This window comes from Mytilus galloprovincialis, chromosome 2, assembly GCF_965363235.1.
Source record: "Mytilus galloprovincialis chromosome 2, xbMytGall1.hap1.1, whole genome shotgun sequence".
NCBI classification, from domain to species: domain Eukaryota; kingdom Metazoa; phylum Mollusca; class Bivalvia; order Mytilida; family Mytilidae; genus Mytilus; species Mytilus galloprovincialis.
In genome coordinates this window covers 50,132,242-50,147,426 of record NC_134839.1, presented here as the reverse complement: position 1 = coordinate 50,147,426, position 15,185 = coordinate 50,132,242, and the positions used below count along the sequence as shown (strand labels likewise).

At 30.0% G+C, this 15,185-nt stretch overlaps 2 protein-coding genes across 2 annotated transcripts in view; one reads left to right on the top strand and one right to left on the bottom strand.

The window, feature by feature from the left end:
- The first annotated feature begins 219 nt into the window (after nucleotides 1-219).
- Nucleotides 220-7,060, top strand: LOC143063781 (MORN repeat-containing protein 5-like). The gene is made up of 5 exons (XM_076236156.1): nucleotides 220-374; nucleotides 4,051-4,198; nucleotides 4,693-4,804; nucleotides 5,450-5,581; nucleotides 6,189-7,060. Exons 1-5 carry the CDS (start codon nucleotides 262-264, stop codon nucleotides 6,281-6,283), a joined length of 600 nt encoding a protein of 199 aa, XP_076092271.1. The 5' UTR covers nucleotides 220-261; the 3' UTR covers nucleotides 6,284-7,060.
- Nucleotides 7,061-9,772: 2,712 nt separating this feature from the next.
- Nucleotides 9,773-15,185, bottom strand: part of LOC143063779 (geranylgeranyl transferase type-2 subunit beta-like) — a 13,558-nt gene continuing 8,145 nt past the window's right edge. Inside the window, exons 6-9 of the mRNA XM_076236154.1 lie at nucleotides 14,747-14,969; nucleotides 13,825-13,913; nucleotides 12,355-12,429; nucleotides 9,773-11,641 (exon numbers count right to left, since the gene is read on the bottom strand). Of these exons, the coding sequence (XP_076092269.1) occupies nucleotides 11,504-11,641; nucleotides 12,355-12,429; nucleotides 13,825-13,913; nucleotides 14,747-14,969 (525 nt within the window). The 3' untranslated portion in view covers nucleotides 9,773-11,503. The remainder of the gene's footprint in view (nucleotides 11,642-12,354; nucleotides 12,430-13,824; nucleotides 13,914-14,746; nucleotides 14,970-15,185) is intronic.

Below are 15,185 nucleotides of genomic sequence, written 5' to 3'. Positions count from 1 at the left end.
GCTTATAGAATCAATTTTAACTTCTTAATTTATTAATTTTCACTTAACCTCACCTAAGTTAGTACATCCTTAAGTAGCTTTATGCATACGGACCCTGCTCGTCTTCACAGCTTAATAAACAAATTTATTTTTACTGATCTCTATTGTTATTATCCGTTGGAAAGTTCAAAATTCAGAAAACAATCTACTTCACAGCTCTTAATATAATGACTTTTTATTTAGTTAAAACACGCATTACAGTATACACTCTCCGGATTTAAGATGTCCGACGTTTGTTGTATAAAATTACTACTTCCGTTTTCCTTGACAACAAAATATTGCGGCAAAATGGAGTACACAGGCAGCAGTTATGATGGAGATCACAAAAATGGGAGGTTAATATCAGTTAATATCAGTAGAATATAAGATATATTTATCACATTTTATACATGCACTCATCAAGCACAGGGGCTTGTTACAATTGCCGGGTTTACTATATACGAACCCCTAAAAAAACACAAGGGAGGATTGTAACAATTGTAACAAGCCCCTGTGCATCAAGTCAACTCAATCTTGTATCAATTAAGCTCACCATACTAGCATGTTGACAAGCCATGAAAATTTTACATAAACACTGAGCGTAAACACTGAGCTTGGCAAATCTACTACATCTACATCGTTGAAATGCAAAGGGTCTAAAACCCATCACGCAAGTAATATACCAATAAACAGGTTGGGTACAATCCCCCTAATGAGGGATATCCCTTCAATGACGGAATGTCCCAAGACGAGGGGTCATTTTCCTTTTGTAGAAAAGAATAAAGAAAAGCTAAGCTTTTTAAACTTAAAGTAAACTTAAAACATGTAAAGGGGGAAATATTCATTATACATGTATTGGAACAACTTGTGTAATTAAGAGGGGTCCACTTTTTATGCCCCACCTACGATAGTAGGGGGCATTATGTTTTCTGGTCTGTGCCTCCGTTCGTCCGTTCGGTTAAAGTTTTTGGTCGAGGTAGTTTTTGATGAAGCTGAAGTCCAATCAACTTGAAACTTAATACACATGTTCCCCATGATATGATCTTTCTAATTTTAATGCCAAATTATAGTTTTGACCCCAATTTCATGGTCCACTGAACATAGAAAATGAAAGTGCAAAGTTCAGGTTAAAGTTTTTGGTCAAGGTAGTTTTTGATGAAGTTAAAGTTACATCAACTTGAAACTTAGTACACATGTTCCCTATGATATGATCTTTTTAATTTTAATTCCAAATTAAAGTTTTGACCCCAATTTCACGGTCCACTGAACATAGAAAATGATAGTGGGAGTGGGCATCCATGTACTATGGACGCATTCTTGTTTTGGTATAAGTCCATGCATCTCTTACAAAATTCTTAAATATGCTTTGACCATAAAATAACAGTTAGATGTACATGTATAGAATGAAATTCAAAACAGTGTGGTTGTGGCCATTGATTGACACATTAAAATCATCCATTGACTGGGACAATTTAGGTGAACGTTTGTATGTAACAACCACTGCTCACTATGTACTTTTTAAAGACACTTAAACTATGGGGTCACCAAAGGTTCTCAACACCTTAATAAAGTAATTCGAAAAACTAATCAGAAATAACACAATGTTTTGATTTATATCAATTATATAAATCAAAACATAAAGGTTATTCCTGATTAATTTTTTGAATTATTTTATAATTAAAGGTGTAAAGAAACCTTTGGTGACCCCACAGTTTAAATGTCTATCGTAGGTACGTCGTGAACGGTGGTCGTTACAGACAAACGTTCATGTAAATTGTCCCAGTCAATGGATGATTTTAATGTGTCAATCAATGGCCACAGCCACACTGTTTTGAATTTCATTCTAGTTCTTTGGGGAAAATTTTTCAAACAATAAACGTATGTGCCCTTTTTGAACCAAGACATGTTTTTTACAAAAATATTAAAAATTTATTACTGGTCTGTAAATTCAGAAATAATTGAGTGCAAATATCATTGCGATTTTGCCATTTAAGACTAAAATGTATTTTTAATTTTTTATGAAATTGAGAAAAATCCTGTTTAATTCATATAAAAAATTTCAAAATGCAATTTCAAATGATGGCGATAACAACGTATAACCCTGTCGCATTTTTCACAATGATAAAAACATTGCAATAATTTCTGAATTTACAGTACTTGAACTGTACCTCCCATAAAAGGGATACTCATTACATTGACATTTTTTTCCAAACTGATAAAACTGAAAAACCTTTTAACCCTGTCACCTTTAAGCAATGTTGAGAAAGGACAAAGTTTGTATAAATTATTACTCAAATACTGTCATTGATTTCTGCAATATTAAAACTACAAAAAAATATACTAAGCAGTCAGGTATCTGTGTTATGGATTTCCACTGCAGATAGTATACATGTACAAATGTAGATGTAGAAATACATTTAACAAATTATGAAATTTAAAAAAAAAAAATGCTATGGAAGTCATGTCCATGGCTTCTAGATATACATTTTTGTAAATTGTTTTGTTAAAATTCAGGTTGTCAATTTTTTAGTTTAAATTATTTTTCATTTTTCCATGTTGCACAGCTGGGGACTTTCATACGTTTATATGTACATGTACCTGACTACAGTATGAGTTTCCTCATTAATATATACATTGCTTGTAAACACCCACTTCATGGGCAATCATACCACATCTCCTTATTTTTATATTAAACAATACCACACCTCTTCTTTTGTAAACTGAACAATAGAAAACCCTTTACCATTAATTACCAAAGAAAAAAAAATCACCTATCAGGTCAACATATTTTAAAATTCTGTTGAAAAAAGTTATGAATCTGTAAAAGTTAAGACAATGCAGAAATGTTCTGATATTGGTGCAGTTGGGAGGGATTTTGTTTATGACTTTGTTTTGAATATAAACGAGGAAAAGCTATCTTCCCATAACTTAAAAAAAAATATAATGATTTATAAATACCTCCAATGAAAATCTGTATGTATAGATCAGCTAGGAGTTTCCACAGGGAACTCATTTTTTGTTTGCTTTTAAGTTGTTTGTAGAATAAGCACTAGACACATTTTACTGAGTTCGCGAAAAGTGGCGGTCCTCAGAATTTTACCACCAAAATTTTGCATAGGACTGACACAATTTCAGTATTTTTCAATAGAATTAATAGTGAGGACTAGCAGATTTTCTTCAAGGACCACCAAGGACAAAAAGATTTCACGAACTCTGATTTTAAAATGATGTCCTTTTTATACATGTTTATTCGAAGTCCAGATACAAACAATAACAGAAAAGGGAAATGATACCCAAAACAATTTTTGCTCAAATGCAGGAAGCTAGAAAAATTAATAATTTTGGATTTATTACATGTAGTACCAGTATGGTATCTAGATTTTTTTATTATTAAATTTTCTTATTGTAAATTAGAACTGGCTCACATTCAAACATGTATTACTCAAATTTAAACTGTAAGGAATAAAAAAAAAAAATACAAAGAAAAACTTGTAAACATACAAGTGAGCAAAGTTAGTTTTGAGAATGCATGATACTGTCAGAAATAAATTGTTAAAAAACATAGAAGATCAAAGATGAAAACCACTACTCTTAAAAGGTTATTGAATAGAATAGGTATTGCTGTAAGAAGATGTGTGATAATGCATACACTAATGAGACAGCAAGTCAATAAAACCAATAATAATAAGACATCTTGGGGGCATATTATAGTCTGATTAGTCTTCAACAACAGACTAATATTTCTCATGTCACATACATTTTCTTTAATTGAAGGCCTTTTAAATGCTCACAAAAATTTAGAAATATCAATGCAGGTGGAATTGATTTTTTAAAAAGAAGTAATGCATTTTACCAAAAAATTTCAGTGCAAAATACTGGGTACAAATTGTAGTGGTATTAAAAAAAAATTGAAACAGTGTCTTTGAAGTTTTTTTTAAATTTTCAATTATGTAATTCTTACTTTAAGTTTTATAAATTCTAACGATGCAAGTGAGTTTTTAATTTTACTAATTCAGTTTATTTACTTTTTAGGATGGAGGGAAAGGGAAAATATGAATTTCCAACAGAAACAAAATATGAAGGTGATATGAAAGATGGTATGTTCCATGGAAAAGGAACACTATTTTTCCCAAATGGAAGTAAATATGATGCATCATGGGAAAATGGTATTGCCATAGAGGTATGCAAGTGTATTAGATTTTAAGGTGGTAAATAACACTACAGGGAGATAACTCTGTTAAAATCAAATTAACTTTTTAATCATGTTCTATTGTTAAGGAAATATTAAGCTTCTCAATGATTAAAATAAGTGCATGTCAACCTGCTACATGTATATGCATGTTCAATGAAATTTTTCCAATAAAAAAATGTGTGTTTGAATTGGTACCAACTTAACATAGTGTCTTCAATTATAATGCTAAACTTATGTACAGTTAACAAGATATTTGCCATGGAATCTAATGAGAGATTTTCTAAAGATGAAAAAAAAAATAATGCACTGCTAAAGCACTTATTGATTAATTTTACAAAATAAACTATTTGCTCAATGATTATTATCTTTTCTGGACAATCAATTATCTATCTTTGAAAGCTAGACAATAGATTTTATTTTCAATAATTTATTCAATATATATTCTGACAGTAGACACTTGTAAATTATGCTTCTTTTTACAGGGTAAATACACATTTGCTGATGGTTTAAGATATGAAGAAGAGAATTGGGAGTATTGTGATGGTTATGATAGAAGATTTTATACAGAAATTTGTAATGGTTTAAAACCTGCAGGTAAGTCTACAAAACTATATTTATGTTATGGTCATTTTTACATACTGTCTAATTATAAATAGCAGTTATCTACCCTGCAAAAAATACAATGATGAAAGTTATCTCTCCTACAAAAAAATACAATGATATAAGTTATCTCCCCTACAAAAAAATACAATAATATAATTTACCTCCCCTGCAAAAACAAACACTGAATAGAAGAATATCAAAAAGTTAGTATGCATATTTTACTGCATATTATATGATGAAAAATGAAAGGGGACATAAGAATTAGTCAAAAAGACAGCAGCCTTTTATTCCACTGTCCATTCATCCTATAAACATTTCAATGCTTATCTCATTGTACTACTAGACAAAAATTCTTCATATTTAGTGAGCAGCTTGACAAGGATGAGTTATAAAGTGTGATCGCTTTTTCATCTGTAAGACACCTACTACCTGTTTGCTGATATTTGAAATTCTCAATTTGTTGAAAGAACTAAATATTTTAACCAATTTTTTTTTACATGTTGTCATGTCTGTGCCTTTTATAGCTTATAATACAGTAAGGTTTTGCTTATAGTATCTCTGGTAGAAAGTTGTCTCATTGGCAATCATACTACATCACCTTATTTTCATATTGTGATAATATATTTTTTCTTTCAGGTCGATCACAGTTAACTAACAGAGTGCCACCCAGAGACATACCAGAAGGCTGTTATGATTGTGGAGATGGATTCTATAATCCAGATACAAGAGTCGTTGTGGATTATAATCAGAAATTTTTACGAAATGCAGGCAAGTATTGAGTTAGAACAAAATCTTACAAAAAAAACTTTAAATTTTTAATTAATTATATAATACATGTATGCACATTTATATCTAAAGGTATAGTATGACTCATGTTTTTGTTATAAATCATAATCAATTCAGAGGAATAATAAGTTGAAAAGACCAAAGGTCACCTTAATAAAATGATATCTTTGAAAAATAACATCGGCATTTGCCTCAACCAATTTTACAAAATTTTAACACTATGTGTACATGGTATCATCTAACATTACTAGCTGTTACGCTAATTGTCGAAAAAATGTTACAAGGACCAAAGAGCTAAGGTTCTACAGATTACATCATTTTAAGAAAACACAGGGAACTTAAAAAAAATAACCCTACACAACTACACCAGCTAAAATTGTGACATTACTAAATTTACTTATTTGGATGCCTTTATTATTTATTCAACATATTTTCAACTGAATATCACCGACAATGTATTTGAAAATTATTTTTATGAAAAAAAAAAGCTAATTTTTTTACCATATGAAATAAGATGAACAAACAAATTTAAATGAAGTGCCCCAATTAAAAAGTTAACACATTGTAAATATTTGACTTATAATTATAGATGATGATGAGGATGAATGGATTCGACGAACATGTAGGAAAGGTTGGGATGAGATTGTCGGAATTAAAGGGAGAATACCTCAGTCAGCAGCATGAGATATGTGATACCTGTATGAATGTGATGGATGGATGAGTGTGAATGACATTATGGAAACACTGAGAGTTAGTTACATGATGAGAGTTAGATTTATGTGCTGAGTCTGTTTATATCCTGTTTTTTATGTTTTATTTATATTGATTGTTTATAAAGATTTCAAGTGATGATGATAAATAAGCTGATCTGTGATATTATGTTTAATTATCTCGTCTTTATATAATCATTTAAAAAAAAACAAAAAAGTATACTTATGTTCAAGCCCAAGAAATCTTAACCATCTCAAGTGATGAGGTTTTTGTTGTTTACATTTTGATAACCCCTAAAAAATAATTATAATAATTGAAAGTTTATTGAAACCAAGGAAATACATATTTAAATATACCATTCCTTCTTGAAACAAAGTCAGTGATTTTACATATCATGTCATAAAGCATCAGATCTACCAAATAGTTGCATTTTGTAATTGATGCATGTTAGTTGTACTGTTTCATCTGAAATTCCAACAATTCTAGATGTCATAGAGATTTTTTAATGTGAAGTTTTATCTGTTTATATAACCACAATAAAAATAGTGTTTTGTTTTGTTACCAAGAACATTTGTAACTTATGTATTCTATTTTTTCTTTTTTTTTAAAGTGATATATAAACATTATTGCTATCTAAGCAGGAAAAATCTTGGACACTGATAAGGAATGACATAATGTTTGTGTACACATCAATAACTATGATCATGATTTTTATGGATATGAAACATAATTAAAATTATAAAACTTTAATGTTTTTGTTTTTGTCTCACCTTGATGAAAATTGCAGAATGCGAGATAGTGATTACAATACGGTTTTATGTATTTGTATAAAGTATATATTTCAGAATGTAGAAGTCCTGTATGCTTCACAACTTATTTGCAGATACCTTTGTTGGGGAGTTTCCGTCTGTCATCAGTGTCCTCAACTAGAATAATAACTATATTTGGTATATGAGTTACATACAACGTCCAAATGTCCTTTTAATAGGTTTGGTTCAACTGACTTACCTGACTAACTCATTTCATTGATTAGTGCTCCTAGCTGGTTTAAGTTATGTGGTCAAGTCAGCATCTTGGATAAATGTAGTTGTAAGCAATAGGCTAACTATGTTTAGTGTATGAAATGATTGTGAGGTGTGAATGTCAGATGTTTCTTGATGTCTGACCTTCACCTCAATTGGTAATGGTTCATTGGACAATGTTTAGTTTTTGAGGTTTGGTCTATTGCTTTAGTACTATAAGCGTCACTATATTCGGTAAGCTAATAATTGTAAGTTGTGCATGTCTGGTAGTTTCATATAACTTGATCTCTTTTTCATGGTTCTTTGGTACCAGTACATGTATATGATAAGTTATCTTGGTTTTTTCCTTTTGTTAGATACTGTGTGGAATAGGTCAACTACATTTTATGTATGGAATGAATGTTAGCTGAACATGTATCTTTGGCAGAAGTTCATATAACCATGACCTAATTTTCTCTTTAGGATTTTGTGGTTTGGTCAATTTCTGAGGTATGATAACTGACATTAATAGCATGTACTCACAATGTCAAACATATTAAAATCATTATGGGTTCCTCATCAGCAAAATTATCATAGTAAAACCCTATCCAGAGATAGGCATTGATATTAATCTTAAAGGGAATTCATATACTCATATATTTTATAATAAAATGCTCTGCAGGGCACAGCTTGATATGACCGCAAACGTCAAACTCTGAACAGTTTGGGCAAGTATGGACACTACATTCAAGATTGATACAGCTCTAAGTTTCATTATGATAAAATATTTGACACAGCATAGGTTTCTCACACAGAGAGAATGTGGTCAAATTAAACTTAAAAATTTTAAGTTTACCTATTATGGTCCAATATCCAAAATCTAAATACATGTTTAGATTCAGCATATCAAAGAACCCCAAGAAACCAATTTTTGTTAAAATTAAACGAAGTTAAATTTTGGACCCTTTGGACCTTAATGTAGACCAATTTGAAAAGGGACCCAAAATTAGTATCTAAATACACAGTTAGATTCGGCATATCAAAGAACCCCAATAATTCAATTTTTGATGAAATCAAACAGTTTAATTTGGGAACTTTTGACCTCAATATTGACCAAGTTGATAAAGGGGCCAAAAATCTTAATACATGGTTAGATTCAGCATATCAAAGAACCACATATATATTTAATTTTTGTTGAAACCAAACAAAGTTTAATTTTTTACCCTTTGGACCTCAATGTGGACCAATTTAAAAACAGGGCCGAAAATCCAGAAACTTTATACACTGTTAGAGTCAGCATTTTAAGAACCCAAAGAATTCAAGAATCAAACCCCATTGAAATTGGTCAAGAAATAAGCAATTTATACAAAGTATTAGAAAAGTATTGTTTGTGGCCCAAATTCCTAAAAACAGTTAGGGCCATAACCCAAAAATCAACCCCAACCTTCATTTTTTGCTATGGAATCTTGTGGTACAATTTCAGAAAGATACATACACTTACAAGTTTTTATCTAGAAACTAGAAAAATGCTTATTTGGACCCCTTTTCAGGCCCTTAATTCCTAAACTGTTGGGACCATAACCCCACAAATCAATACCAACCTACCATATGTGGTTTCAAACCTTGTGTATAAATTTCATAGAGATCCATTCACTTAAACTAAAGTTATTTTTTTGTGGTCGTATAAAAACTTAATAAATGTTAAGAAATACCAATAATCTTCACTGATAATTTTTTTTGTAAAAAGAAAGATAAACCTCTCATAAATGTTCTCACCAAATATAAAATTAATGTTAATATTCTTTTTTTTCTAGTCACAGAAAGACAACTCTTGAACTGAATTTTAATATGCGTTTACTTTTCTGCATTGTATAGGGGGATGGTTGTGATCTCACAAACATGTTTAACCCCACCGCATTTTTGCGCCTGTCCCAAGTCAGGAGCCTCTGGCCTTTGTTAGTCTTGTATTATTTTAACTTTTAGTTTCTTGTGTACAATTTGGAGTTTAGTATGGGGTTCATTATCACTGAACCAGTATATATTTGTGTAGGGACCAGCTGAAGGACGCCTCCTGGTGCGAGACTTTCTCGTTGCATTGTAGCCTGTTGGTGACCTTCTGCTGTTGTCTGCTCCATGGTCAGGTTGTTGTCTCTTTGGCACATTCCCCATTTCCATTCTCAATTTTATCTAACACGATTTATGTCACATACATTTTGTCAGATTTTTAAATATACATTTGTAGTGTTTTCCAAAATCATTAACAACATGTTTTGAAAACATCAAGGAAGAAAATAATAAATAACCAAAGCTTAGAAAATGAGATTAACACTTTAAAAATTGCACGTGTACAGAGCTGTTCTCAAATTTCCTTTATCAGGCATGCTTAAACTTGAACATTTTGAAGCCAGGGATGTAAGGCCCTTTGAAAGATTTTTCCTACTAAATATAACAATTGGCATAATTTTCATTTACATTTAATACATCTAATACAGGCATTACTATTATGATATATCCACATAAAATGACAATTACCATGATTAATGATCTGAGGGGAAAATCTTTCATTCTACCTTTTATAACCAACTTTTACAATTAATTAGTAAAATCATGTAAGTTTGGACTAAGTTGAATCAATAAATTAATAAATTCATAAATTCACATTCACTACAAATAGCATTTTATACAAGAAATAAAATATTTCTGAGGATGTAAATAATGTGAACTTTAACATTTTTAAAGCAAGATTTAATTCTACTAAAACATATTTTTTTTTACTGACTGAGGCTATCAGCCATCATCTGTTCTTAAAGTTCCCATTGATTTTTCAAAAGTCTTCACACAACACAGATTTAATCTGCAAGTATGCATGCTGATAATCAACTTGGTACTTTCATCACAAAATATTTACCAATTATTCAAAATATCTACTATAAATATGAAAGTATGATGTCAGTTAACCATTACATACATTCATGTAAAGCATTATTCATTACAATGTACTTTTACATTCACTAACAATAAATATACCTGCAAACTTTTCAAAATACCCATGGGGGTTTTACGTGAAAGATGGTTGTTATAGTCCTACAAAACCTTCAAGGGGGCCTTCAAATATATTCTAATGTGGTTTTTTGGTTTCTTCATGCTTAACAAGCTCATAGCAATTGTTAAATTAATTGTTTTCTTTAAAATAGTGGACAAAATTGCTCTTACAAAATTTCCATTTGGGAGCCTCCATGGGGGAAATCCCCCGCAAATAGTGACATTTGGCAGGTATGAATAAATAAATGACAGCATTTCAATATTTTCAAATTAACCAATAGAATTATAGAAAAACAGATAAAAAAGTGCTTGATCATTTTACAATGGCTTTTAAAAAAATATTTGGTTGATTTTTCATATTTAAATTAGACATATATAATTATATATGGCACAAATGTGTTATTATGTCTAAATCCCACTATAACATATGACACATGGTAATATGTTAATTATAGTATAAAATAGGTTTTTGTGAATAAATGCAGATACATTTGTACTTAAAAAATTTCCCTGAACAATAACTCAACATATACCCCAACTTAAAATTTGATAAAAATGAAATCCAGAAGAATAAACCCGAAATTTGAGTTTATTCACTATATTAAACATAAATATGTAAAAGAAAATTTTCCTTGAAGACATAATTTAAATCTGATATTTTCTTTGTAATTTTTCTATCAAAGATTGATGATCAAAATTAAACTATCCATATTTTAACTTAATGTTATTACCATCAAGAATGTATAAATGTATTTTCAATTTCCCATGGTCTTATAATCATTTAAAAGCACTATAATAAAGAACATTTTATATATCATATGTCATGTAATTAATCAAATAATTATCTCTCCTTCATCACTCATAGCACATTTAATTTCTTTCAGCACTACTTGTACATTTGCGTAATCAGTTTTAGTTAAGAACACTTTCTAACATAAATACGTGCTGTTTCAATATACAGTTCCTTTATTGGTAATATCAATTGCAGTAACACATTTCCCACAGCCGACCTCCAATGTTGTGTAATTTCATAAACATTTTTTCTCCAATGTTGTGCAATTTCGTAAATATTATTCCTCAACTCAATTGCCAATTTGGCTTATCAAAAAAATCTGTTTTGTTTAAAATTCCTGAGCACTATAAATAAATATCACAAGAGTTCTAACTGTATCCCATTCCCCCTTATGACTTCCTCAGGCATACAGAACACAGGGTTGACAGGTTTTATTTTATCTTCTCCTAACAATGAAAGTCCAGCTATGCCAAATAACGTGTGGAATGGATCAACCTGAAATCAAATAAATCATTAATTATTATTTGTCAAAATGTTATCACAATATTTGTTGAAATTGATGCAAAAAACCGAAATGCACTTTTCATTGGATTTTTTTCCAACATTTGTGTTTCAAGCGTTATTTTCTAAGGCCAGAAATAAATATTTTTTTATTCACAAGTATAGAGATTATAGATTTTTTTTTTTTTAAAGTTCCAAAAATTATTTATTGTATACAGGTTTTCAGTCATGTACACCCACAATATCACCCTTTTCTCTAATTTTTAATCAATCCTTTAATGAACTGTTGATTATTTTTATTTAATCAACGTGTGGTTCGTTTGATCTCAGTTCAACATTGGTCAGAATAAGATTATAATGTCAAATTTTCTTGCTTTCCTCTGAAATTCCTATTGTAATATCACGAAAAAAGGCGACCATGCCTGATGATGTCACATAGAAAGAACACATCTTTTTGTAGGTTGTTCGAAAAGAAGGAACAATTGTCTACATATTGTCTAAAAATCATTGGAGAAACAGATTTGATATTCGATACTCTCGACAGTTAAATTTTAAATATTTGAAATGCTCTGCCAGCCTTACGTTTTAAATTCCAAAACTTAATTGTCTCAAGTGGATAAATATCCTATCACACTCAATGCAGTGGTAGAATCTATATTTAACCCCACAAAAAAAAAAATCTTTTTGTTTTTTAAGTTGATATTTACCATATCTCCAGGTCTGTCTGCAAACCCTCCTGTCTCGTCATCTTGACATGCCAGAATAAATTTTGTTAGTTTAGCCTGTAAAAGAAAGACAAAGGTTGATTATGATACTGTAAATTCTGAACTTAAGAGTTATGGATACATTTTTTTTGTCAAGTCACTGATTACTTGTCAAATCTAATTAATCTGTTTGCAAAATTTTGTGGAGTAAAATCATTACTAAAATTATGAAGGAGAATCACATTTCTTGGATTAAAAAATATTGTAATAATTTATGAATCTACAATAAATAAATTTAAATTGCTTTTTCAAGTCCAATTAAATGGTAAGAGTAAACTTATTTATGGAAAATATATTCTTAAACATTAGAGATTTGAATACTTCATGTCAGTCAAAGTCTAAATTAATCATCATTCAAATAGATTTATCCATAGATTATATGGAATTAATCGTGAATAATTTGTGAAATGCTGTGGTAAGTAAACTGACAAAATCATACATGTCAGATGCTCTAACATATTTAACTGTTAGGCAATACAGTGGTTGTCACATGTGGAGCTGGATCTGCTTATCCTTCCAGTGCACCCAAGATTATCACCGATTTGGTTGGGTTATTGAAGCTCAATCCTAAGTTGTGTTTTGTAGACTGTTAGTCTTTGTGACATTTTTGATTTTTCCAAACGTGGTATATTCAATTATACTTTTATTATTCATGAAAGAAAAAGAGTAGTTTCTGACACTATTAGTTCAGCGTTAATAAATAAAATAAATTTCATCAATATTCTTATTTTTATATATTTCTGGCATACTGATGTAGAATAAATATAGTCTTATATAAAGTTGATTATCTCAGATAATTCCATTGACCTTAATTACTATTATACTATGAATCTTGTTATGATTTTGTCTTTTTAAATTTGCACCTGTCCTAAGTCAGGAATCTGATGTTCAGTGGTTGTCGTCTGTTTATGTGGTTCATAAGGCCTAAATTAATATTTTGTTTGTTTCCCTAATCCCGACTCTGCCAAGCAAGGTGTGGGTAGGTAGGTAGGGAAATAATTTTATTTTTTTCCAAAAAGCTTGAACAATATCGAACAATGCAGCAAGCCTGAAAATCAGAAGGGAATAAAATAATTTTCTACTTAGTTTTGACAATAAAATTTTATGTGTAGCATGGTTTTTGCAGGGTCATTCGGGATTGGGGAAACAAACAATATTTTATTTTAGGCCTAAGTGTTTTTCGTTTTTGTATTGATTAGACTGTTGGTTTTTCTATTTGAATGGTTTTACACTAGTAATTATGGAGCCCTTTATAGCTTTTTGTTTGGTGTGAGCTAAGGCTCCGTGTTGAAGGCCGTACCTTGACCTATAATGGTTTACTTTTGAAAATTGTTACTTGGATGGAGAGTTGTCTCATTGACACTCAAACCACATCTTCCTATATCTATGTAAGAAATTATTTCGTTTTTTTACCTTATCAATCCAGTGTATTTTTCCTATAATTTTAAGTGAGGCTAAAACCCACCAGGAATAACAAACGTCAGGTAATTTCTCTGGTCTACCTATAAAAGAAATTCTGATTTTTGGACTCTATTCATTAAGTTGAAAATTATATAACTTTACTTTTCGATAATAATAATTAGTATAATACATGTAATAAATTAGTATTATTAAGCAAAATGTTATTGCCATCTGCAAATATATCCTTTCTTTAAAATAACATTGATCCATGTGCTGCAAACATATTATTATTCAAACCTTATATATTAATTTCAGCTTTCATAACTTATCTTTGTATATTGCCATTAATTTGTAAACTGATTCTATTTTGAACATAAATCATATTAAAGAATATTAAATATTAGATTTTTAACATTGTATTACAAAAATACAATGCTATATTTTTCAATTTTATATCTATTTTTTAAATTTAGAATTTTTTTCCTTTTAGTTTATATTTACAACTATCTCATAACTACAAAAACAGTTAAAGTTTTTCATAAATTTTCATATACAATTTGAAACTAGGTTAAATCACAGCATTTCTTTTGTTCCAAATATTATAGTCTTTTTTCCTGTGATAGATTTCATTTCAAACATAAAATTCACAAAAAAAACCATCAGAAATCTTTGCAGTTTTGGGATCAATACAATGCTGTATGTATGAAAACATCCACTCAAGGGTGTTGTCACCTTAAGGTAAGTTTTTACATGGTGAGGGGTAAAAAAAAAATAATTTCAATTTTGAAGCAGAAATCTTTTAAAATTATTCAAAAGCTTTTAAACTTGCCACTGTGAATTACAAGGCGGATGCATGAAAAAATGTCATGTAATCAACTTTCAAACTCACAAACTGAAACAACAAATATCTTGAAACTCTTCTATTTAAACCTACCATTTAGTCCACCAGAGGGTAGTTGTCTCTCACACAACCACCAACCCAATAAATCTGCATTAATATGATGAAGTTGTCCTACAATAGCTAACATTCCTACACAACAATAAATTTGTCCTGAATGAGATTCACTTCCTGGTCTACAGCCAAACCCACCATCAAAGTTCATACAGGTCAACACAAACTCTACTGCATGTTCTATATCTATTGCATCAAGTCTTTTCTGGAGAAAAAAAATGATCCTTACTTTATAAATATGTACAATGTATGTAATCAGAGTTTTGATTAAAGTGGCTGTGTTGAATGATTGATAAAAAAAAAATTGTAAGGTTTTATCTAAAAACTGTATAAAAATCAATCATGAAAAGTTTCATTAACATTTGTTCAGAAAAGGAAAAGAAAAGATCTTTGAAATTTTAACAGGTGACTATCAAAAGAT

Coding starts and splice junctions, on each gene's coding strand:
- LOC143063781 (XM_076236156.1), top strand. CDS start 262: ATGTCCGACGTTTGTTGTATAAAATTACTACTTCCGTTTTCCTTGACA. Junction 4,805..5,449: donor TAATGGTTTAAAACCTGCAG/GTAAGTCTACAA, acceptor TTTTTCTTTCAG/GTCGATCACAGTTAACTAAC. Junction 5,582..6,188: donor GAAATTTTTACGAAATGCAG/GCAAGTATTGAG, acceptor TTATAATTATAG/ATGATGATGAGGATGAATGG.